The sequence below is a fragment of the Lissotriton vulgaris genome, chromosome 4_1 (assembly GCF_964263255.1).
Source record: "Lissotriton vulgaris chromosome 4_1, aLisVul1.2, whole genome shotgun sequence".
Taxonomy (NCBI): Eukaryota; Metazoa; Chordata; class Amphibia; order Caudata; family Salamandridae; genus Lissotriton; species Lissotriton vulgaris.
Window position 1 is genome coordinate 889,469,639 of NC_141691.1, and position 27,201 is coordinate 889,496,839.

At 44.9% G+C, this 27,201-nt stretch overlaps 1 protein-coding gene across 1 annotated transcript in view; it reads left to right on the top strand.

Moving 5' to 3' along the window:
- The window catches only part of PTPRM (protein tyrosine phosphatase receptor type M), a 1,525,420-nt gene that overhangs the window by 528,099 nt on the left and 970,120 nt on the right, over positions 1-27,201 (top strand). The window contains exon 6 of the mRNA XM_086967355.1: positions 22,133-22,307. Within this exon, the coding sequence (XP_086823481.1) occupies positions 22,133-22,307 (175 nt within the window). The remainder of the gene's footprint in view (positions 1-22,132; positions 22,308-27,201) is intronic.

The following is a 27,201-nucleotide window of genomic DNA, read 5'->3' on the forward strand; positions in this document are numbered from 1 at the left end:
AATGAAGTCAAAAAAGCTGCAAATGGATATATGCTTCCTTTGCAAATCAACAAGCCTTCTTCTTTCCATTCATTTTAAACAACCGTAGGAACTCACACTTTAACCCGTTAAGCGCGCTGCAAATTCCGCCCCAGTGCGGACGTTCCATTGCGCTAACGGGATCGGAACGTTCAGTGGACGTGCGCAGCACTAGCGAGGTAGTGCACGCGACGTCCGCTTAATGTGCCTATTAAGGAATGCAAACACAGACATGCACACGTTCTCACAGATGGAGTCGTGTCTCTGTGGTACCGGTCTCTTCCTGTGTTCCTTTTTACCATCTGTGATTTCTAAGTGTTACCTCCCCACCCCCAGCAAATACAAGGCTTTTAAGAGGTTGTGATTGAGCCAAGGGTCACACCTGTGTGATGTCTGTTCGGGTGAAAGGATGTCACGTCTTCTGATGTCCATGATAGATCCTGGTGAATCTCGTCCATGTTTTTTACCGTGTTGATTTATTAGCATACAGTATCCACGAGAAGGCTTTGATAGTATTTTCTAAAAATAGTTCATACATTTGCTGCAGATTTTTTTTATTATGTTTGTATTCTTTTATATATTATATTGATAAATATTGATGCGTGGTTTCAGTTATCAGGTGGGCAACAAATAATTTGTAATATACAGTTATGAAGAACATAACACTTAAACGTGAATATCTCTTTAGTGTACCCAGCAGCATTACATGTGGTTGCAATAAAAAGAGAGGGAGACCGAGAGGGAGGGAGAGAGAGAGAGACAGAGAGGGAGGGAGAGAGAGAGGCAGGGAGGGAGAGAGAGACAGGGAGGGAGAGAGAGACAGAGAGGGAGAGAGAGACAGGGAGGGAGAGAGAGAGAGAGAGAGAGACAGAGAGACAGAGAGGCATAGAGGGAGGTAGAGAGAGCGAGAGACAGAAAGACAATATAGAGGCATTTCCTTTAAATGTTGGAGGTTTCAAAGCAAAATATGCTAGATTTCTAGGTGGTAGGGCAAAGTGGTACATGGTGGGCCGCGTCGCCGGGGGTGGAGGCATGGTGGGCCGCGCCGCGGGGGGCCCCCTCCATGTGCTTTGCAGGGGGGCCCCCATCAAGTTTCGTTACGCCACTGCACTGAACCGGCTCAAGGCTGATGTGCAAATAGTGGCTCCGCTCTCTAGTGGTGTACTGAGCAAAACAATGGTGTGACTCGATTGTGCCCATCGTAATTACTACTGGCTGCGTTTAATAAAGAGTTGCGTCCCTCCCTTTGTTGTCTATCCACACTAAGTCCACTTAATAGCCACCCATAGAAGCGAAAGGTTAAGCTGTAATACAGAAAAACTACTGCACCCCTGCAGCTCACACCCCAAAAACTGCACTTCCCAAAGGCATCTCCATTCCTTGATATGGTACTTACATTATCTCCACTATTGAAGAAGTCCACTCTCATTTTGTGGCTGTACTCATATTCTGCTGTTTATAGACCGGATATCGCCTGCCATAAATTAGGTTTTCCAATATCCATAAATATTGTTTTCAAAAATATTTTTGCAAAACGGTACTAAATAAATAACCTATATGTTAAACGGTATTTCTTATTGTAATGTTGTTACCCACAGCCTTGTTACAGTAATAAATATTACTGTATAAACTGTCCTAAGTATGCCAGGACGGACAGTGTTTTCCAGTTAGTTGAAGAATTTAGTTTCACAAATCAAACCTGCGAGGTTTTCTGGCTTGGTCAGCACGAAAGCATTCCATCTGGGGCCTGCTGAGAGCACTCCTGTTTGAGCGGTCTGTTGGATAGGGAACATTGCCTTTTGTTGAGGGCAAGTGTTTTCCGTCTGTATTATTTGCACAGCAGGAATAACACCTTTTATGGTATCAGGCAAGTATAGATCTTCTAACGTGTATAAAAAGTCTTGTTATGGTTTAAAAAAGAAATAAAAAGAATAGGCCTGCAGATCTCGCCTTGAAAGTGCTTTAAGAGCACTACACTGATGTGCACATGTGTCTCAGGAGTCATACTTGTGTGTTCATTTTCCTTCAAGTGCACACTTTATTTTTAGGTCTCGCCTGTCGATGCGCATGCGCATCGAGCAAGCGAGAGTATTGGGACTTATCCACTCTTTATCCACACTGCAAGGAATCGTGGCGATTCCTTGCAGTGCCCGTGACTTTTAAGCTCAATGCGCATGCGCATTGAGCTTAAAAGCGCGTGCACGTCCGTCTTGGTTTACCCGCTCCGCCCCCTCCCCTTCCCGCCGTCTCGCATTTCGCAATGCCCTCCTAACAACACACACACCCTCTCCCCCGCTCCGCCCCCTCCCCGCCATGTCTGCCCCCTTCCCGCCGTCTCGCATTTCGCAATGCCCTCCTAACACACACACCCTCTCCCCCGCTCCGCCCCCTCCCCGCCATGTCGCATTTCTCCTCCCCCCTCCTGGGTCAGGTTTAAACAACAGCACAGAACATTATATCTTCGACGTGACCCTCTCCCCCGCTCCGCCCCCTCCCCGCCATGTCTGCCCCCTTCCCGCCGTCTCGCATTTCGCAATGCCCCCCTAACACACACACCCTCTCCCCCGCTCCGCCCCCTCCCCGCCATGTCGCATTTCTCCTCCCCCCTCCCCCCTCCCCCCCTCCCCCCTCCCCCCTCCTGGGTCAGGTTTAAACAACAGCACAGAACATTATATCTTCGACGTGACTCAATAAACCAAGAGCTCGTGGTGCAGCAGGGGCAGTCGTGCAAGTCTGACGTGACGTTCATGGACCCGGCCACGTGCGTCACTCAGATTGGAAGGGCAGCGGTGTCCACAAAGTCATGGTTGCGTGTAACCCAAAACACATCACTCTTCTGGCAGCAATTTCCCAGCCTGCATTCCCTGACGGTGAAGGTGAGCAGGCAGTGTAATGAGAATGGCGCGGATTTATGCCCACCTGCCCTAAATAAATCGCTGTGCCTGGTGGCCCTTATTTGTTGTTTATCCTATTTTAATCAGGGTTTGTTTTCTAACAATGAGCGTTCTCTTTTTTTTCTTCTTGCAGTGTGTTTTATAGCACAGGTCTGTTTGACTTGTCACCCACACACGGTGCGAAAACTCTGAACGAAAATATTAACAACCAAGTCCAGGTTGTGGATGGGACGTATTTACTTCAGCATTTTCCTTTTACTACCTGTGCATTCTCCAGTGTTTCAAAGAATGCGTGTGTCAAGTGCTGCGTTCTCTTTGTTTCGACCTGGGGCATGCAGCATTGTGCACAGTGCATTCATGCTCTGTATGACGTGCTTGTTTGGTTATCCTTCCTCTCCAACCCTGTATCGAAGGCTGCTAGCTTGAAAGACCTCTACTAAATAGCTGCTTGGTACCGCCAGAAGATGCTAATCCCGACTATACAGCCTGTCTCAGCACAGTAACCTTTAAAATTGCTGCAGGGTAACAAGCGATTGCTATGTTGGGCGCAAAAGACATTTAAAATTTAGAAGAGGAAATGCAGAAACTAACATCGTTTTCAGTCATTTGTAGTAAGTGGTAAATTTACAGCCCAGCTGTGGTGACAGCATCCTGATTTTCATGCTGAAAATTTCTTTCTTAGCAGTTAGTTCTTCAGGACACTTCTAGGCCTGCGGCACTTTTTTGCGCAGCTTCCTCGCATATGGGATGGCATTTGGCCGAGCGCCCGGCTTTCACTGTGGCATCCAGACAGCGTCGGCATTGTGCCGATAAGCTGTGGGGCTTTCTTTCATGTTCATTAATTCATTTAGCTAATTTTGTGGCAATTGCCTTTGACGGGATTAACCGCCTCTTTAAGAAGAGCGGTTTGTTCTGCATAAACAATGCGCCCAATTTCCCCAGAAGGACATTGCCCTTCCCGGAAGCGGCACTCCAGGCACCCTCACCCTCACTCACCCTCAACACCTCACTCACCCTCACCCTCACTCACCCTCACTCACCCTCAACCCCTCACCCTCACCCTCACTCACCCTCACTCACCCTCACTCACCCTCACTCACCCTCACTCACCCTCACTCACCCTCACTCACCCTCACTCACCCTCACTCACCCTCACTCCATCACTCACCCTCACTCACCCTCACTCACCCTCACTCACCCTCACTCACCCTCACTCACCCTCACCCTCACTCACCCTCACACAGTGCAATAGTTCTCAGACCATTTCAGTTAGAGCTTTTAGAAATGTTTATGGCTTTTTTTATTTGTAATACTTTACCATTGGCTACAGGAAACAAAAATGCTAAACATTTACAAAAAAAACCCATAAACAATTCTAAAAGCACTAACTCTAATGGTGCGAGACCTATTGCATTTCCAATGCTTGTTTAGCTCTGCTGCTTTCTCCTAGAATCACTTTCCCTGTGATGTTTGTTAGAGGTACAGTGAAAACCAATATTCAGCTAGGCACAGAAATTAGCTAAGCTCCTGCAGTTGTAGCACGAGTCACAGGCAGGTGAATTGCAAAGATCCAATTCCAAGACCCGACAAACCTCTATTCTCCAATTCCCTTTATACATTCCTTTAGTTCTAAGAGGCAATGTTTTATTTGGGGAAGAATATGTGTCAGGGCTCTCGTCTGAGGGCAGCTTGCGCCAACCCATTGCTCCTATTTGTGCAGCCTATAACAGAACTAACTACTAACCATGAAATCCTACAAGTAGAGAGAGGATGTGGCGTGACGGCCAGAGATGCCAACTTTGGAGCTGGGGTAACAGCTTTGAGTCTCGGAGTGGGCTCCACCTCCTCTGGTTCTGGACATAATACATACTCTCCCCATGCATACAGAAAACGAATTTGTCCTTATCTGGTGCTCATTAAAAGCTTCATTACCTTGGGTCGAGTTCTCGCTATAAGCTCCAGTGTTGACGATTGAGAGCTGGTGCTGAGCACAGGAAACCACTGATCCAAGTTAGCAGGGACGTTTTAAGGATTTTATGGGCCCTGGGCCAAATGTATTTTTGGGTCCCCTGTTCGGACCAGCTTTGATTTTATGATTCAGTCTCAGCTCTTTCATGCCTTCTTTGGTCAAATACTAAATGTGCGTGTACATCTGATATTCAGGGAAAGTGATGTGAGTTTTCAGTATGTAACACAACAGCAGCCCACTAATATTACTGCAAATAATCTCTGTCACACCCTCCCATTTCTCATATTTGAGGTCCTGTATTGAGCTATATAAACTTTTTATATGGATGTTGCATGACGCATAAACACATTTTGTCTGCAAAACGAATATAATAATAGACTCTTACACATTAAAAATGAATGATAGAAAAATGCTATTTACAACATTGTGTTTAAAAATTATTTAAGGTCATGAGGGCAAGACTCTGTAGGACAGAGCTGGCTCTTTCAGCCCCCCCCCCCCCTTTGAAAGGCTGGGGCCATGGGCCAGAGCCCACTTTGCCCATGCCTTAAAACGTCTCTGCAAGTTAGGCACTACTGAGGAGGGACCTACAGACCCTTAGCAGGTTATACTAAGACCACATTGAAGGTAGCAGAGAGAACATCCCATTATGCTTTCCTTACCGGAACATTACGTCATATGAATAGTCTGCAGTTTGAGTAGCTTCAGCACTTGTTGTTGATGGTGCAGATTGAACTTGTTTTCCAGCAGTGGCCAGGGATCATCTTGATGAAAGAAGGAACAAGAGTAAATCAAGTGGAAGTTCGGCCGAACACTAAGCTGCAGGTAGACAAAGGAGCTGCCAGCTCAGATGAAGACTTAAGCTCTAAATTCAATGATAATGTGCCTTTAATGTGTTCTTGAAGTGATTGGGGGCTGGGATTTGTTGTGAGATGGAACTGTAATACAATCCATAACATGGAACGCCAATGAAAGGAGAAGAAACCTGCATATCTCTGCTTCTTGTTGAGTAGATGAGTGATCTTGGGGCCACTGCTTGTCTTGGGCTCTGTGATAGGATGCCCTGTGATCCAAGAAACTCCTGTTCTACCATTTGAACTTTGCATCCATGAGAACCTAATGAAGTGCTGTTGATCTGTACATTTTAAACTTTACCAGCAAATGTGTAAAACCTCACCCTTTGCCAGGGTGGCTGAAATTTCCAGGTTTCTCCTATTTTTTAAATGTAACTATCTGTCTCCGAGCCCCTGCAGACAGCTTGTTCCATCTAAGGTGAGCAGGCTGTCAGGCTGCCCGCCCACAAACATTTTATCTGCTACCACTCAAGGTAGCTTTGACCCTGAAAGGTAGTGGTGAAACACAATAGTAGCCAGTGTGCAGCAGCACCACCCTTCTATTTTCCTCACCCTCCAGAAGCCCTACCCTTAACAGGCGAGTCAAAATATGCGTGGTAATGTTTTCTTGGTGTTTGTCAGTGCCCCGGTTTACCTTAGTCTCTTAAAAAAGATATATCTGCAGCTTTGTGAAGCTGACAAAGTGTACAGAAAAAATATTGAAAATTATTAAGAACATTTCTTGGTAAAATCAAACACTTGTGTGGCTGTGGTACAGGAGTTGGGGAGTTTTATTTTGAGTTTTTTGCAATTTCCAGATGTTTTCTGCTGGACGTTCCCCATCACGTGTGTTACCTTTTTATATTCTGGACAGGACAGTGACCCTAAATATGGTGGCTTCATGAAAAGAGCATGAGAACGGAGTGGGATATCTGATCGGTTTTAACTGAAAGTTACTTGTTTTATTACCTGATTGACTTGTGGTTTTTAGGGATTTAGCCTATGACGATGCCAAAGTTTTCATCTTGTTACCTGCTGTGGGAGAATCTGCCAAATGACCAGGAAAATGAGATCTCATGTGGCCCAGTTAGCAAGAGTATTATGGTTTTCTTTTACGTGTACTTCACAGGTGATGGGTAGTTTGAAATGTGATGAATGTGTGGGCCTGTGAGTATTGCCTTTGTGCCTGTTGTAATCTAACTGAGCGTCAGTGTTTTAGGAATAGATCTGGAAGTCGTAGTACTGCAAAGAACCTGTGGGGCGCTAATGTTCACTATTCCATAGGAGAACCTTTTTTTAAAAAAAAAACAGTGCTGGAAAGTAGGGTTGGGGGTGCCTGGGTAGAAATCACTAGAATGAGTACAGTGCCCCTAGTGGTGCATATAAATCTTATATAGAAATGTATCCCCTGTTCTAATAGCAAGATGGACGCCGTATGTGGTCTATAGCTCTTTAGGATGTGACTTTAGTTGGAGTTTCGAAACTAACATTTGTTAAGAGTCAGTGGAGACTGGGTGCAAATGATCCACTTGGCAAAAGCAGTTTACAGTGGTATAATGACATTTGTCTTGCTATAAATCATTTCTTCAAATACAACTTAGTGAAAACCCTTGAACTCAAACGTCATGTCCTAGTTTACTGATCATTCACCTAACTATATGCAAAATGCGTGTGTTAAAAATATCTTGAACTGTGTGCAGCATAGATACTGTGAAATGTACATTGTACATCAGTTCGAAGTACTGTTGATGCATTTTCCATTTCAAATACAGATATCAATTGGTTTGACTATGTCTGATAAACTAGTATATCTAAAATTCTGCAATGATTGCAGTGTAATTAAACTAAAGCTAATATCAAACAGTGGCAATCATAAAACCTAAATTAACTTTTTGGCTTTTTCAAGGCCCAGCTGAATTGAAAATATCCAATTAAGATACACAATCTTTTTTCATGGGCCTGCGACCATGGAGATTACAAGACACTCATACACAGAGGCTCAGAGCTTGACAACTGAGAGGCTCTCAGATGATTGAAGTCCTCATCAGAAACTTCAGGCTTTGTAAGCCGTGGACCTAAGCTGAAGGCCTCAAATTAACAACTGCGTCCCACCTCCCAGGCGTCTCAATTCGCTCAGTGACATCCCCCCTCACCTGTCGCTGACAGATTCTTGATTACTGTGCTTTATATTGTCATCTTGATGTATTGGCCAATATGTTGTTGCCTCTTCCACCTGTCAAGCCTAAGTAGGTAGCCTTGCCCGCAGCATCGATCTACCATCCGTGGTTCATTACTTCAAACAAGTGTTTACTATCAGTCTTTCTGAGGAAGCAAAAAACACTAATATTTGTGTTAAAACTTAAAAACGCTTTTAAACTGAGGATGGCATTAGTCATCCAAAATCTTACTGCATATTTGCCATTAGCGGCGTAAAAAAACAGCACCACCTAAGGTGCGGCATCTTAATTGTTCAGTGGCTTAATTTGCTTCACATAGGCTAAGATACTATATATTCAGTCATCATACCCATAATAGCATTGACAGTGCTTGTTTCCTTTGGAATAGTTTATCTTTTTATGTTGCACAGCAAGATACAAAGAGTTGGCACAGAAATATCATTTATAAGAGATTATCCAAATAACAAATGTAAGGTCCAAAAGAATTTTATATACACACAAGAAATTATCAGCGGAAAAGAGAAATAGCAGAAGGGGAAGTCCGTCACAAAAGATGAAAGAAAGACAAAGAGAAATGGGTTTAAGCACATTTTGACCATCTATAAGATTATGCAGCTAGCCTAAATGTATATTACAGTATCCAATACAATTGCCTAGTGGCTGCCAGTCAGTTCATAATTGGATCCCAAAATTGATTTTATCCGTTTCCATTCCGGCTTGCTCTTAATGATAGCAAGTTCAAGTCCACAGAGGTCCGAGAACTGGTCCCGCCAGCTAGTTAGCAGAGGGGGATCTGGATTTTTTTTTACATTATCATTTTCCAAATAATCAAGCAATGATGTATCTCTTCTTACATAACATAGCAGGTAAATAATGTCTAGGAAGGAGAGCGTGCGTACAAAACTCAGAATAATACACAATATATAGTTCGGGTAACTGACAAACAGTGAGTTTTACAATTGGAGGAACATGTGGGACATAAGGCTCAGAAAGGGAAATGGAAGAAAAGAGGCACATAAAAAACAAAACAAAAGGGGGGCATATATAACACAATAACTTTACATCCAACTGCAACAACAACTACAACAACTGCATGTGATTACCTGGCGATCAGATCTCCACGAAAAAAAGCCTCCAGGGGTAAAGAAATTGATGAATAAAAAAGCAGGTGCATATTTTTACAATTGCATGTCACTTCAGCTAACCCCCTCTGGGACTATTTGACTTTTTAGTTGAGACTGGCGGTCAGCAGTGATCTTGGCAATGTAGGAGCGGTATGGCCCCCAAATATCAGTAGGTCTAGACGAACAGTGTAGAGTACTCCACACAGTTAATATTGCAAAAAGCCAAGCTCCTAAGCCACAACTTCAATCTCGGAGGCCATCTATCACACCATAATAATGCAATTTCCCTCTTTGCCAGCAAGAATCCCAATGCGGCAAGTTTACAGATAGTGCGTGGGAAGTTGAAGACATAGCCCAGCAACGGAATTTCTGGGGTGGGGACCAGGTTCATGCATAAAATTTCACTGAAAGTGTGGTGTACCTGTGACCAATAGTCATGCAGAAGGGGACAAGTCCAAGAGAGGTGGACGAAATCGGCAAAGTGGGCCTTGCACTTGGGGCAGTGATGGGGACGACTACAGTCTATTCTATGTGAACGTGCTGGGGTGTGGTATAACCTACGGAGAAATTTAAAATGGATGAGTTTGTGTCTACTGTTCAAGGAAATCTCTTTCGTGGCTCTGCAGCACTGTTCCCACTGAACGTCCGATATAGGTCTCCCCAGATCACCCTCCCACGCGGCGCGAACTTTAGCGTCTAAAGTGGGGATTGAGAAACTGCACAGTCTGTATAATTTAGAAACCATGTGTGCCCCCGATGTGTGTTGGATGAGGAGCGTAAGCGGGGGAGAAGAGACAGGAGCCAGTGGAAATGTAGGGAACGAAGCTCGTAACATGGAACATAATCTAGTTAAAACAAAGGAGTCCATGAACGAGCGTTCAGTGAAACGAGGGTCCTCAGATATAGAAAAAGCATGGCCCTCAGGAAAGAGGTCACCAATGGTGTGAATGTGGAATTTAGCCAATGTGTTTTTGACTACTAATTCCCCGGTGATCGGGAACCAAGATGTATTGGGCAAAGGAAGGGCCGGTGAATATAACTGGTCCAGACCAAGAAGCCTGCAAAGCCTATCCCAGGCCCAGCAGGTTGACGAAACAGTCTGTATGTCCTGCGGGTCCCGCGGGAGGCCCCGGGGCAGAACAGTAGAGAGAAGTCTAGGAAGGACCAAATCCGCTTCGGGTTTCAAATACAAAATGCGGGCATCGGGGTGGAACCATGAGTACGCGTAGGAACATTGTGCAATTAAAAAATAAAGATAAAAATCGGGAGTAGGTGCAGTATATAATATTGACACTGTGGAGACAAAGCACTCCGGCATGCCCATGCGTTTCATGATGGACAGGAAGAAGGGCCACTCCAAGGAGACAAACGCTTTCTCAGCGTCGAGAAGGATCGCGGCAGCCGGAGTGGAGGGTCTATTTGATGTAGAACAGCAAACAGGGTCCTCAGGTTCAAAGAAGTGGAGCGGTGTGGCAAAAAACCAGACTGTGCCTGGATATGATAGACTCCATCAACAATGAAAGCCGGATGGCGATAACTTTTGCCAGAATCTTATAGTCGAGGTTTAATAAAGAGAGAGACCTGTATGAGCTGCATAGTTTGGAGTCTCTGCCCGGCTTGGGAATAGGGAATAATGACTGCCTCTCTGAACACGGGAGGGAGACAGCCCGTCTCAAGTGCCTCTACATAGACTTCCACTAATCACGGGACTAAGGCCTCTTTGTAGGCCTTATAAAACTCGGCAGAAAGGCCGTCCAGTCCTGGCGCCGAAGAACCCCTTAACGCATCTATAGCTTCGACAATGCTATCTTGAGTGATGGGCGCAGCTCGAAATTCCTGCATGTGTTTTTCCAAATAGACCATGGCGATCTTGTTGAGGTAGTCACCCTGATCCCTCAGATCGCCCGACAGTGTGGATGTATATAAAGTTTTGTAATAGGACAGGAAGGTGTCGCAAATTTCTGGATTGGAGTGAAGAAGCTCACCCTGCGGACCCTCAACCTCTGTGATGTATGAAGAGTTATAAAGGGGCGAGGCAGTTGCGCCAGCAATTGGCTGGGCCTGTGCCTCCCCTCCCCATACTGCCGTGCCACAAATTGTTTGGTAAGAAATTTCAGTTCCCTGTCTGCTTCGTCTCTAAACTCCATCAATAATGACAAACCACTGGCTTCCTTCTCACTGGAGGGGTTCCATAATAGTTCCCTATCTAGTGCAGCAATATCTTTTTCAACACGGGACAGTGTGGAACGAATGTCCCTCAACACACCAACATGTTTAGCAATACAAACACCCCAAATGTACGCTTTGAACCCCTCCCAAAGAACCGCCCAGGAATCCACCAACCCAGTATTGAGGTCGAAATATTCCTCAATGGCCTGTCGGACTTCCTCGGTGAAGACTGGGTCAGATAGTGCCCTCCCGGGGAACCGCCATTGTCTTTCATATCCACCCAATCTGGGGACCTTTAATTTAAGAACTATTGGGGAGTGGTCCGACAGTATGCGAGGGAGTGTGAGGAGGTTCTTCGCCCAACCAGCCACCCCAGGAGAGATGCGCCAGTAGTCAATTCTGGTCCAGGTATTGTGAAACCCAGAATGATGGGTATAGTCAGGAAGATGTGGGTGTAGCCTCGCCTCAATGTCAATTAAGGAGAAGTGTGAGCATATGTCAAGCAGGACCGGGCGTGATCTAGTTTTAGTGTCAGGGGAAGAGGACGTACTGTCTCTAGTGGTATTCATCAATAAATTAGTCTCCCCTATAATCAACAATCCAGATTCGAGTGTGAGAAGGTGCACCTGTAGGTCTTGGAAAAAGGACGGGGAGTCGACGTTGGGGCCATAGATATCGACCAATGTAAGTTTATGTCCCATTATTGTCCCAGTGACTATCAAATAGCGGCCGTATGTGTCAGTAATAGTGTTGGAAAGAGCAAATGGTACACGTTTGTGCACAATTATGGCTACTCCTCTAGAATATCTGCTTTAGTTAGAAAAAAACACGGTGTGCGCCCCAGCTACTGGCGACCTGAGAGGAGTCAGAAAAGGACAAATGTGTCTCCTGCAAAAAAGCGATATCGACATTGTGTCTAGTGATTTAGTTGAGAACTTGTTTGCATTTTTTAGTATTATTCAGCCCCCGAACATTCCAGGAAAGCAATGAAAGCCCGAATGACTCGGGCTGAAGGCCTAACTTGGCCATTCGAGAATCAATATAAAAAATAATCTAAAACGTACGCTACTCCAACTCAATCTAAGAGATAAAAAACAAAACTAAGCCCGCCCCCCTCCCGCCACCCCGCCTCTTGTCAACCCCCAAGAGGCGAACCCACTGGACCTCTTTAGCGTAACATCGTAATGTGCCTAACACTGACAAAATGGATAAACAATAAACAATTCCAAAAAAAACCCACAAAAATCAAGAAATCAAAGGCATCCGCCATGGGGGGCAGCAACGCCTCGTCGGTCAGGCAGACCTATATGACAAGTCATGAATGAACACTAGGAATGTACAAAATCGTGCAACCCAGCAACAAGAATAGGATATGAAATCATGAACTTTCAGCCAGTCCCCGGGTCTGTGAAGAGTTCTACGCTGTTCTGGGAATCGCCCTGCACGGGGGAAAGCGAACCAGAAGCGACAGCTGCGCCCGACCCATGTTTCTTATAGTTCTGGCAAAACTCCTGCGCCTACGTGGGAGTGTGGAATATGCAAAACCTGCCGGCAACGTTCACTTTTAGCCGTGCTGGATATAGCATACCATACTTAAATCCTAGGTTCCTCAGGGTAGCTTTGACGCCGTTGTACTTACATCGCGCCTCCTGTACCATGAGGGTGAAATCCGGAAAAAAAGACAAGGTACTGCCCTGCCACTGGATCTCACCCTTCTCACGCGCTGCCCTAAGAGCAGCATCGCGATCACGAACATTCATGAGCCTTGCAATGATGGGGCGGGAGGTAGGCCAGGGCGGGATGGGGCTCCAAAGATCTATGGGATAGCACCACCACAAACCCCTGCGTGAACACTTCTCTGCCAAACAGATCAATGAGTAACTTTTCCACGAAGATATCCATGTGTCCAGTTGAGGTCGTCTCTGCCACGCCAAGGATGCGGATGTTGTTGCGTCGGCTATGCGCTTCAAGGTCCTCGTTTTTAATGGCCACCTCTTTGAGGATTTTTTCCACTCGTTCCAAACGTTTAACCGATTTTGATGCGCCGTCCTCTATGTCCGAGACCCTGGACTCCACCACGTCCAAGCGTCGGTCGTGAGCCTGCACCTTAGACCCCATGTCGGCCAATTTTTGCTCGAGGCTGTCTTGGAATGAAATTCACTGTATTACAAAACTAATTCAGAGGTGGCTTGTACTCATGGGTGGCCAACTTTGAGTTGTTGTCAGAAAGTCCTTGGGCCCTGTTGTAGGGCTGTTGTATTGAAAATTGTGACTTTCGAGACATTTCAGAAGCACTGAGATGAATTAAAAGCTATTTGTCAATCCATGCTGTTGATTATGACGGATATGGGGCAAAAAAGGAGCTGACCTGCCCTCCGAGACTACGCACCCAACATCTGTTTGATTATATACTACTTTCTATTACCTTGAGCATTTGATTGCAGAGGGCTTTATTATGACGGGGAGAGTGGGGTGGGCTTGTTTTCTTTTTGGTGACTGATGGTTTGAAAGTTTTTAAAAATGTTTTATTTACTATTGTGATCTTTGATATTTTGGAAATTAGTCTGAGTTTTATTTACTGGGAACAACACGTGAAACTTTAATATGAAAATTTTAGTGACTAGTTGCTTTTAACTTTCAAATAATTATGGTTTACCAGGAAGCCTCAACCTACTCTGATGTAGAAGGTAGGCTCCTCATTCACATAAATACAAGCCTATGTATTGTCCCTTTGACTTTGTAGATAGTTCAGTTAGTGGCGTGGTCAACTGTAACCTACAAAAATGGCACCTGATTTCAAAGCAAATACTACTTTCTGCGCCCGAGGAGTTATGAAACATTCCCTTTTGTGGTTAGACACATAGATGGGCAGGTGCAGAGCAATACATTTTCTCCCCTGCCATCAAAAACGAAATTCAACCCTACATTGTCTGTTTGTGATCTCAGTTATCTGGACAACAAAACATAATTATAATACTTTTACAAAACGTGAAATTTTACTTTATACCTGTAAAAGCTAAGTTATTTATAGTGTCACCACTGATGTGATTTCTGACTGCTTTATATGTGTCCGGTCATGGGCAGTTAGTTTAACTTAAAATAATTGGCCAGTTTCACGGTTTATTCATTAAAAAACTGAAGTTGAAAGGGAGATAATCTTGACTAATCTGTTAAATGTGACTACGCCGTAAAAAGTCATGAAATTGTTGAGTTAAGGTTCTGCATTCACCCTTTCCCCTTCAAGCCACGCTTAACCTCGAACCTGTGCCTGTTATTACATAAAAAGGATTGAAATGAGATACGTTTGACAGTTGTTTATTCTGTTTATTGGTGTGCAAATAGATGTTTGAGGGTGTGAGTACGTTTTTGCAGTGCTGGTTTACAACATTATTTAATGGAAGCTGTGTGGGTCCATGATGGCTAGTGTGTTGCCATATGATGGTGGGTGTATGATAGTGTATGTGTGTGTGCTGTGGTTGTTTAAATGTATGATTGTAGGTGAGACTGCGGATGATGGCTATGTGGGCATTTCCTGGTGGTTGAATGGACATATGATAGTTGGTTTGGAGTGTGAACTTAACTTTGTTTGTATGATGGGGTGTATGGGCAAGTGCTGGTGCTTGTGTTGCTACCTTGTAGTAGGCACACTGTTGGTGTATGATGTTTCTTGTGTGTACTTATGATGGAGAGCGTGTTACCATAAGATGTCATTCCTTATCCATATTTTGTAGTGGGTTGGTGTTTCAAAAGTTGCTTGACATTGTGAAAAGTGTATGCTGGGGGTGGGAAATAAGGTTGACTAAGTGGCACACATTTACAACACAAGGAGAAGGCTGTACCTTAACTTGCCAATTCCATTGACATTTCGTTTTTGTAGTGATGCTAGTGTTGAAATATTAGTCAACTGCAACTCATATTTAACCTTAGGTTCTTTATGGAATTTCATTGGATTTTTAGGGATTTTTTGTGTGTATTTTCATTTAATGATTGTTGTGTGTACATATGATGATGTTTGTGTTGGTGTATGATCAGCGCTGTGTTGCCATATGATGGTGAGTGTGTTGGTGTTTCATGTCACTCTGCATCAGCTATGTGCCACTATGATCTGCCTTATCCCGTCCCTGTGCCTTGCCACCTCTTCCTCCACCCCCGCTGTTCACATTTGCAAGCCTGCCCTGCAGTCCCTCTGTGCTCCTCCGACTTCCTAGAGTTGCTTTGTTTGTCCCATATCTTCCCTCTATGTGCAGCCTTTCTGCATGTTTACGCCTGCTCTGTAACTCCACTTTGTATCCATGCCACTCTGCAGGCCTTATGTGTACATCATCCACACTAGAGCCTCTTTTATACCAGCCTTCCCTACCCCTTCAGTCACTCTGTGTCCTCATCTGTTGTGCAGCCCCATTGTAAATTCCCACTTCACCCACGAGCCTCTCTGGGTGCCACTCTTGCTTGTAGCTCTTCCATGTCCCTGCTCTCACTGGACTCTTTCTATGCCCCCTGACTCCATCTAAGTGCTCCTGGCTCCCTGCAACTTTTCTGTATTCCCATGCTCCTCTCTGCTATTCATGTACCTCTATGCTGTGTGGCCCCTTTTTGTGTTTCTTCACCCCACTTGACACCTACCCCCGCCCGCCAGCACCATCTGTGTAACCTCCTAGACGATATACATTGGAAAATACAAAAGTTGTTGCTTTTAATTCAGCTTTCCAGTGTTTTTCTATCAAAGTCTCCTAAATTTCAGAAACTTTGGGAAAGGCTTTCTGGGGATTGGTTGGGTGTTTATTTTCACAGCCCCCAGGCTCAATTTATTTTTAAAAATCTCTCCCCAAATTCCTAAACTTCGGTAGTCGGTGGAAAAAAAGATGTTGAGGAGTTTACTAACTGTTAACCCTGTTGTGAGGGGGAGGTCATTAGAGATCTATTGCTTCTTGGTACTGTTGTCTTGCCCAGCTGTAGGTGTAATGTGTCCTTTCTACTCCGACCCCAACCTGCCTTGCCCTTGGGCTGTGGTTTTCATTCATCATCTAACCTCTCCTTGCTCTCGGACAGAAATACCTTGTGTGCGTGTACCCTCCTTGCTTTGTACAAGGGTGTCAGGGCTAAGCAAAAAAGAAAATGGAGATGTGGTTGCCAGGCTACAGGTTGCAGCGTTAAGTGTCCTGCCCAACTGTGGCTCGTCCAGTGCTTAAGACTATGAAGGAATGGGTCAGCTGGTATCTTCTCCTGTTCCAGATTGAAAACCGGTCGCAGCGGACACGTGATCGCTCCTCTGTGGTTGCACATACAGGAGGCCGCAGAGGAGCGGGTCATCTGTCTTCTGCCCCTGCGCCCTTCTTCCAGTTTAGAACAGAGTGCAGATGACCCTGGCCCTCTTCTGCGCTCTGTTCTCAATTTGAAACTTGATGCTGGCGCAAGATCCAAGCTGAAATGAGGGTGGTTGTCCAGGCACCCTGAACCATGGCAGTGCCGAGGGTAAATGGCTGTTTCCTCCCGCAAAATTCGGCCAGGTGACTTTGGGTTGAATGTTTAATCAACTCCTGCACTGTAGCATTGTGAGGTAGACACACATTGGGTTAGCTGAGAGCTGCCTCAAATTAATTGTAGAGTGCCTCCCAAACTTGAGCAAGACAGGAGGGTGTGGATGCCAACCCTGGCCCTTAATTTATGTAAGGAAGGCAAGTGTTTAAACCCTCACCATTGAATTAGGTGGGGTGGAACACTTGTCATTAGTGTCCTTATTCTTTTCTAGGTAAGGGGTATGGTTAGTGAAAAGACCTTGCTTTTGAAATATTCTTGTGGTCTGTCAAAGAGGCCCTGGAGAGAGATTCACAAGTGGGCTGGCTTTTGCGCTCTCTGATAGATAATGCAGCAACTCCTGAATTTAAATGTTCTTTAGTATTGTATTTGTACATACACGCCCATCAGGTATTTGCAAACTAATAGAAATATAACAATAGCTTGACATGTGCTGTGGACACTTATATTTTGCCTTATATTGCCAAAACGAAACCAAGAAAAGGTATTGAATGGCTGAAAGGACTACCTGTTGACTATCTGACAAGTGTATTTTGAGTTGTGTATGAAGTGAAATCTCCTATGGTAAATCCCATTTTTAAAGAGAATGGAATGGAGATTTGAATCCCCACCCACCAGCCCCCTTATAATTTCTGAACTGTTTCACCATGGTTCACCAAATAACAGTGTACTTTTGACCACCTGGACCCTCCTTCAGTCCGGTTGCTCCTCCACGCTCCTGCTTTCCAACAGGCTGGTATCGTTCTTATCTCCTGCCCTGCATCTCTGTAGCGCTCTGCTCGCCTTGCGCTTCACGCTTCTATTTATTTAAATACAGCGCTGCACTGTCGCTCTATTGATTGATTTACTCGCGCTGCACTGTCGCTTAATTTATTTATTTAATTCCTAGCGCGACCTGTAACTGTGATTACCGCTAAACTGATGCAGATTTGTGCGCTTTAGGCTCTTTCTCATCAGACGCTGTGCTTTTACTGCCCCTGGCTGTGCTCGCCTTTGACCCTCCATTTTGTGTTGTTGTTTTCCCCTGGTACGACCCTCCTCCCGCCACCGCCTCCCAGCTGCTGCCCCTCCCACCCACGATTAATACCTGTCCTCGCTCCCGAGCTCGCTGTGACCGCCTGGACCCTCCTTCAGTCCGGTTGCTCCTCCACGCTCCTGCTTTTCAACACGCTGGTATCGTTCTTATCTCCTGCCCTGCATCTCTGTAGCTCTCTGCTCGCCTTGCGCTTCACGCTTCTATTTATTTAAATACAGCGCTGCACTGTCGCTCTATTGATTGATTTACTCGCGCTGCACTGTCGCTTAATTTATTTATTTAATTCGTAGCGCGACCTGTAACTGTGATTACCGCTAAACTGATGCAGATTTGTGCGCTTTAGGCTCTTTCTCATCAGACGCTGTGCTTTTACTGCCCCTGGCTGTGCTCGCCTTTGACCCTCCATTTTGTGTTGTTGTTTTCCCCTGGTACGACCCTCCTCCCGCCTCCCAGCTGCTGCCCCTCCCACGCTCCGCCCCCTCCACCATCCATTTAGGACCAATGACCTAACGCGCAGCGTCCACGCGCAGCGATCGCGCCCCATTCGCGCCGAAGGTGCGCCAAAGGTAAGCCCGTCTACGCCCGTCCGCGCCTGGACCGCGCCCAGCGCCAGACCCCCTGGTCCACGCAATGCCCAGCCCTCCCGCATTACATACGACGCCTCCACCCTCCTAGCCCTTAACCCCGGCCGCCTCCCCAACTGCGTCCAAGCCGCTCCTGGACACTCCCATGGACCCTTCTCATGCAACTCCTGCAAATTCGACGGCACCAAAACCAACCCCTCACCCACCGACACCAAGCAGAGACCCGACACCAACTACCTAAAATGCATCCTCCTCAACACCCGCTCAGTCCACAGACACGCCATCGAACTTTGGAATCTACTAGACACCATCTCTCCCGACGTCGCCTTCCTAACAGAAACTTGGATGAACGCCTCATCAGCCCCTGACATCACCATTGCCATCCCGGAAGGATACAAGATCATCCGTAAGGATCGCATCGACCAAACAGGAGGAGGCATCGCTATCGTCCATAAGAACTCCATCCGCATCTCAACCAGCTCTGACGTCAACCTAGCTAGCGCCGAACACCTTCACTTCTAGATCCACACCGAACCCAAGACCACACTCAGAGGCACTCTCCTCTACAGACCTCCAGGACCCCGTGCAAAATTCAGCGACGTTATCACCGACTTCATCACCCCACACGCCCTCCCCTCCGAGGAATACATCCTACTGGGAGACCTCAACTTCCACCTGGAAAAGAGCGACAGCAACACCACCTCCCTTCGGGACAACCTCGCGAACCTCAGACTCAAACAACTTGTCTCTACGCCCACCCATATCGCAGGTCACACACTCGACCCCATCTTCACCTCCAGCAAACATGTTTCCTTCAGCCACACCACTACCCTCCAGTGGACGGACCACAGCTGCGTACACTTTTTCTACAATAAAACCACCACTCACAACCGACTTCAACCTACTCTTCGAAGAAACTGGAACAAAATCACCATCGACCAGATCTCCTCATCGCTTCTTCAAAACCCACCTACCCACTCCTCAAACCCCGACCAAGCAGCATTTAACCTCACCCAATGGCTATCCAACAGCGCCGACACCCTAGCACCGCCGAAAAAATGTCAAATCAAACTTGGCAGCAAAAACGCCTCCTGGTTCAACGATGATCTTAAGAAATCCAAGAAACTCTGTCGCTCCCTGGAGAAGGCCTGGAAAAAAGACCCAAACACCAGCACCAGGGATGCCTTCAAAAACGCCACCCGCATACACCACCAACTGATCCGGACTGCCAAGAAAGCCGCATTCAAAGACCGACTAGACAACAACGCCCACAACAGCAAGGAACTATTCAACATCGTCAAAGAATTCACCAACCCCTCAGCCAACTCCAACGACATCACCCCCTCGCAAGCCCTCTGCGATTCCCTAGCCTCATTCTTCCACAACAAAATTGCAGACATCCACAACAGCTTCGACATCCAACCCGGAGACCATCCCACCCAATCTTCTGCCGTACCGGCACCCCCCTCGAACATCCTTAACAACTGGAACCCAATCTCCACGAGGACACCATCCGCCTGATGAACTTCATCCACTCAGGATCCCCCACAGACCCATGTCCGCACCACATTTTCAACAAAGCAGACTCCATCATAGCACCACACCTCCGAGACGTCATCAACTGCTCCCTCAACTCCGCCACCTTCCCGGAAAACTGGAAACACGCCGAACTCAGCGCCCTCCTGAAAAAACCCACAGCGGATCCCACCGAACTCAAAAACTACCGCCCCATCTCGCTCCTACCATTCCCGGCCAAAGTAATCGAGAAAGCCGTCAACAACCAGCTCGCCACCTTCCTCGAAAGCAACAAATCCCTCGACTCCTCACAATCCGGCTTCCGAGCCAAACACAGCACGGAGACCGCTCTCATCGCAGCAACAGACGACATTCGAACTCTACTAGACAATGGAGACACAGTCGCCCTCATCCTCCTCGACCTCTCCGCAGCCTTCGACACAGTCTGCCATAGCACTCTCCTACAGCGCCTTAATAACATCGGGATCCAAGGAAAAGCACTGGAATGGATCACCTCATTCCTCACCGGAAGAACCCAGAGAGTTCGCCTCCCACCATTCAAGTCCGAGGCCACTGAAGTCATCTGCGGCGTACCCCAAGGTTCCTCACTCAGCCCCACCCTCTTCAACGTATACATGAGCCCCCTCGCAACCATCGCCCGCCAACACAACCTCAACATCATCTCCTACGCAGACGACACCCAACTGATCCTATCACTCACCAAAGACCCCAACACCGCCAAAACCAACCTACATGAAGGCATGAAGGAAGTAGCAGAATGGATGAAGCACAGCCGTCTGAAACTGAACTCAGACAAAACAGAAGTCCTTATCTTAGGCACCTCCCCCTCCGCTTGGGACGACTCTTGGTGGCCAGAGGCCCTTGGAAAAGCACCCATCCCGACGGACCACGCACGAAACCTGGGCGTCATCCTGGACTCCTCTCTCTCGATGAACAGACAAGTCAACGCAGTCTCATCCTCATGCTTCAACATCCTCCGCATGCTCAAAAAAACATTTCGCTGGATCCCCACCGAAACCAGAAAGACAGTCACCCATGCACTGGTTACAAGTCGCCTGGACTACGGAAACACCCTATACGCCGATATCACCGCAAAACTCCAGAAAAAACTACAACGCATCCAGAACGCATCAGCCAGACTCATACTTGACATCCCACGCAAAGACCATATCTCTAGCCACCTAAAAAACCTCCACTGGCTCCCCGTCAATAAGAGGATCACTTTCCGTCTCCTAACCCACGCCCACAAAGCACTCTACGAACTTGGACCCGAATGCCTCAACACACGTCTTTCCTTCTACACCCCCCCTCGCTAGCTTCGATCTTCCAACCAAGCCCTTGCTACCATTCCTCGCATCAATAAAACCACCATGGGTGGTAGATCCTTCTCCTACCTCGCAGCTAAAACCTGGAACTCACTTCCCACCCACCTACGTCTCACACAGAACCACCTAGCATTCAGAAAGCAACTCAAAACCTGGATATTCGACAAATAACTCCCTTCCCCTCCTCAAGCGCCTTGAGACCCTCTGGGTATGTAGCGCGCTATATAAATCTCTCTGACTTGACTTGACTTGACTAGATGCAATATAGTCCATCATACATTTCAATGGAGGCAAAAGGATACACTCAACCTGTCAATACATAGAAGGTGTAAAGAAAATGCTACTGTGGGCTGATCCAATATACAGTTGACAATGTTTCAAGCCAATGGCTGAAGGAGGAAGACCATGGCTGTAAGTGACTGAACCAAAACCTTTAGAGTATTATTATGTGGTGGCTTTTTAGGACAAGATAAAAGCCTTGGCAGCACCTCACCAGCACATCCAGCTCATAGGCACCTCCAGCCATTTAGTCGCCCTCCCTCAACACTCAAACCAAATGTCTGCGCAACACAGGGTAGAGGTGCCATGAGCCATACCGTCCGTGAGCCAACTACCCTAACACATTGCAAGCAACGCATTACAGATACATTTGGTACAACAAATATGTATATAATACAATGAGTTTGCCATGAATGGAGCAAGCGCCATTACACGTCCACTCTAAAAAAAAACACAAGCTGTCCCTGAATCCGATATGAAACCGTTGTAACTAGGCCACCGAAATTTACAGTATTGCTTTCATTAGCTCAATTTTTCCTTTATAGGATTTTGTGGCCTTTATATTTTACTTTGTGTTTATTTAATAATGTTGATCAAAAGCCTTAATCTAATAGAGTATGAAATAATGTTCCCTCTGTCTTTTCATTATTTAGGGTATCCATGGACGGGATGCGCCACTAAAGGAGATCAAGGTATCGAGTTCACGTCGATTTATCGCGACATTTAGCTTAGTGAACACCACCAAGAGGGATGCTGGCAAATATCGCTGCATGATTCACACGGACGTCGGGGTTGGAGTATCAAACTACGCAGAATTAATTGTTAAAGGTATTTCGATTATATACTATGGTGCTATTTACGGTAACATACTATAGGAATATATTCGCTGGCTTCATAGAATTATTGCAAACCATGAATCATTAGACATTAAAAAAAAGGCTTGTTGGAATTCTGCATATTTTTTCCACTCAAGATATCTTTTGGACAGTAAAAATATTAACTGTCTGGCTGTACGTGCATACTTTTATGTATTTATATCCATGGTATATTTTTTATGTTATTTTTACACATGCATACGTGTACAACAGTAATAAGTTAACAAAGTGATTCGAGAATAACACATGGGTACGATATGGTGGTACTTCCTAAAATAGTCAGCTTCAGTAATGGAAAGGAATTCTGCTAATGCCTTCATTTATCCTCATGTTTATATAAAAATGGAAAACATTGTGCATCCGAAAATGTGAAGACTTTTTATTAAAGAAAAATACGTTTAGACAAAGGTGAAAAAAAGAATAAAAATATTCCATAATGTAATTTCTTGTATTTTTGAAGATATTTTCCATTTTATTTTGCTTTACAACTTTTCACTTAAAAAAGGCTTTGTCAGAATGTTGTCACCAGAACCAGTATGTTATGTTTACTTGTACTGTTAACCCTTTCGCTGCTAGCAGGCCCGCCCTCATCCCCAGTGCGAATCATATTTATTTTGCAATTTGGGATAGTTTGTGCTCTATAACTTTTCATCCACATATGCTATCCATGCCAAATGTGCGTCCTTCACCCCCCCTCCCCCCCCCCCCCACCTCCCACACACACACATCCGGGGGATTCTAAAGATCCCTAGGGTTTGTGGATTCCCTGGAGGAGACCAAAAATAGCCAAAATATAGCTAAATATTGAGGATTGGGGAAAAAAGGAAAAAAGTGCTCTGGATGAAACTTTCAGGTTTTTTTCATAAAATTTGCATCAGCGAAGAGTTTGATGTGCTAAAGTCACCATCTTTCCTGCTTTCAGGAACATGCAGAGCTGAATCAAAAAAACGAATTTGTTACCGGAGTTTTGGCATTTTTCAAAGAGGTACCTATTTTTTGTGGTTTCAACCTACTTCCAGTTTGTGGTGCAAACTAGTGTGAAACCCATTGGTTAATCCAGGAAAGCTATATATTTCTGAAAAGTAGACAAAATTCCGAATTTAGCATGTAGTCATATGTGTAGATCGCTCAAGGTTTCCCCAAAGAAACTAACTCGTAAAATAAAGATCCATTGAAAACTAGCTGGAAAAAAACTGTAATTTGTTATGTTTCATCTATAACTTTTTGTAACGATGTAAGATTTATAAAATCAATGTACCATTACTTTTGCTAGACCGTTTTGGTTGTGGGGATATATAGGGTTTGTAGATTCTCCAAGAACCTGAGGTACCCAGATCCTACAACTGAACTGCTCAATACAATGGTTTGTCATTGTGTACTAAGTATAGACCAATTCATATGGTGAAATATGTAAATGGAAAATAGGTGTCAAGATAATTTAGGTATTTCTGAAATGGGTACAATATATGGAGTTTAAGATCAGTGGTTTTTTGTATATATCTGAATATGTGGGTACATGTCAAGCATATGATTTAGGGAGTATTGTTTTAAAATATCTTCTTTCTTATACACTGGCTTACATTTGGAAGGCACAAATGTCGCAAAATCTACTGGGTAATATTAAATGTCCTACTATTATATGTTCCCATGCCTACTGATAAAAATGGTACCTCCCTTGTGTGGGTAGGCATAGTGCCCGCGACAGGAAACGCCCCAGAACCCAACATGGTTACATCACATTTTTCCACTCAAAACTGCCTGTTTTTTTTTAAAAGTGGGTACTGGTGATTTTGGGCCCTAGCTTAGCTGGCACCTAGGGAAACCTAGCAAACCTGTAGATTGTTTAAACCTGAACAGCTAGGGGAATCCAGGACGGGGGTGACTTGCGTGGCTTTCACTAGGTTATTTTATCCATAAACCTCAAACTTTGACTAAAAAAAACGAATTTTCCTCATATTTCTGTGATGTAACGTTTTGGAAACTGCTGGGAGCTACAAACTTCCTTCCATCAAGCATTCCCCTAAGTCTTTTGATACAAATGTGTCTCACATGTGTGGATAAGCCTTGTGCTTGCAACAGGAAAGGTCCCAAAATGCAATGTGGAGGCATCAACATTTCCTGTCATAAAAACGATCTGATTTGGCAATGGTGGCCACCCAGGGAAACCTACCAAACCCAGACATTTCTGAAAACTATACACCCAGGGGAGTCCAGGTGGTATGCCTCGTGTGGTTCCCACAAAGTTGTCTAACACATAGTGCCCTGCAAACCTCAAACTTTGCCTAAAATTGCATGTTTTCCCTGCATTTCTGTGACATAAGCTTCTGGAATTTGCAGAAATCCAAAAAATTCCTATTACCCAACGTTCTTACACTTATCCCAATAAAAAGGCTACCTCACCTGTGTGGCAGGCTGTACCTAATTCAAGCAATAGGCAAGCATCAAGCCAAGGTCAATGGGAGTCTTACACTCTTTGGCCCAGGTTTGATTTGTGTTTGTCGGGGGCACTATGCCAAGTCACGCAAATGGGGTAACATTTTTATTAGGACAAGTGGGGGAATACTGGGTGGTAGGAATTTTGTGGATTCCTGCTGATTCCGGAAGTTTACTTAACAGAAATGCAAGGTAAATGTGGGGCAGGAAAAATCAAGCTCAGCATTGCTCCAGCCGAGAACCAATTACAGGTATTACTACTTGCATGATCCTGGACTAAAATGACAACCATGTCATCATGCTTGAATGCCCATAAAGCCTCCAAACCCCATATTCTAGGGTTGATACCAGGCAGCTGTCACTAAACGCTCCCTTTGATAGAGTGCACAGGTCACCTGGCTAGGATAATTTTTACTAATACTCACCTGGGCCCATAATTTTGATACAACCGTAATATTTACCTTGGGTAACTCACGCTCTACTATCAGTATAACTTGAGATTCTCTATACTACTAATTCCTATACCTATAACCTAGCAAATAGATACTAGTAACCTAAACACACTGGATCAGGGAGTTGAGTCAAATATCAGATAGTCAAGAACATTTATAACATTTGTAAAATGAAATAACCACAGACTCTTGGTAGGTTCAAAACTTTATCTAATCATCATCATTGTATGTCATGAGTACCAGATTAAAACATATTAAGCGATCTATAATCAAGATCATTAAAAGTGTATAGCTATGCAAAAGATAGATTATGCTAAGCATTTAAGAATTTTGAATAAGGGAAGGTAAAACAAGGAACATGCTATATGTAGATAACAATTCTTTCGCAGCTTTTGATTAAAGGAGGGTAAAGAAAGGGATCATGCTATATCCACGAGACTTTATAGCAGTTAAAGAAACTTAAATTCAAGATTCAATTCAGCTCAATACTATAGGGTAGGTAAGATTGGAACATACTTTTAAATTCAGCTTATCTCCTAAAGGGAGGGTAAGATAAGGAACATATACTAAAATAGAAACAATTTAGCATTAACTAAAGGTAGGTCGAAAAGTGGTACATGCTAATAGACAAGTAATGTATGAAATCTCATTTATCAAAGGACAGGGTAGAAAAAGGAACATAGGCAATTATGCTTTGCAATATTCTAGAATTAGAAATGCAAATATAGATAAGCAATCACCCACACAGACTTTATATTTACCAAGGATAGAGTGAAGACCAACCCTGGCCACGGGTCAGTTGGAAAAGACGGGAAGGAACCCTCAAGGACTTAGGTGCCAGTAGGCGAGCAGGTACAGCTCATGGACAGTCTGGACAGGATAACCCCAGAAATTGGATCAGGACCGGGTTCACCAAAGGGTACGACCAACACCTGCAGCTTCGGTTGCAACGCCTGCGCTACTCCCTCTGTGCAAGGAATCTGCCAATAACCCCAATTGTGTTCTCGAACCTCCCAGCAAAGTGCTTCGCCAGCACTTTATATTCTCAAACCCCCGAATGGGTTTCTCGAACCTCCCAACAGAGTGCTCCGCAGCTCTCTGTATCAGTCACCTATAGAGTGCGTTGGGTCAGTGACAGGTCAGCTATTCAGACAAGTCGGACAATTTCTCTAGCTAAACCTACGCTAGTTATACTGTTTTTCGGGTCAATGTACCACCCCCCAATGTTGCAAGTGTAAGGATCCCCAATTTTGATTGGACAGAGGAGGAGGTTAAGTCATCACACCACCTAAATTTTATACTTTCTCAGGCTTAATATTCAATTTCTTTACCCGCCCCTTATATTCCAGGTTCTCATGACATATTCTTTTGTATAACAATAAATGTTCTATTTACAAATACATTGTATTTTATTTAGAGTTCGTGAGGTGAGGTTCCCATGAGCATCTTCTCAGTCAATCGGTTCCTTGGCAGCTTTTCAAAGGTCATCTGCTCTGGAGACTCGCAGATCTCGCGCAGACGCAGTTTCATTCAACATGTGGCACAGCATTACAGAAAAGTTTTCGATGTGTACATGAAATGGAAAAGAAACAGTTTTAAAACATAGAATGAATGATTTCACTGTATACCATGATTTTCTATACTACACCCCTTACTTTATAATAACTATAGCATTATTGATTATTCAGAAGAGACAGCTTTGCGAAAGCGGCAATGTAATCTTAAAGCATGTGAGAACACAGAGCAGCCATCTTAGATTTATTACACATGCGCAATTATTTTCCCTCCAAGACATTGAATAAGTCACGTCACATGGTTATGACCGACGCATGCGTAGTCTAATTTCCCGCGTAGCAGCAGCCATTTTATAGAGCAAGCGTATTAAGATTAAAAAACACATAAGCAAGCGTCTCTCGGACACCCCGTATAATGAAAAATTTGCAAAATTAGTAAAACGAACAT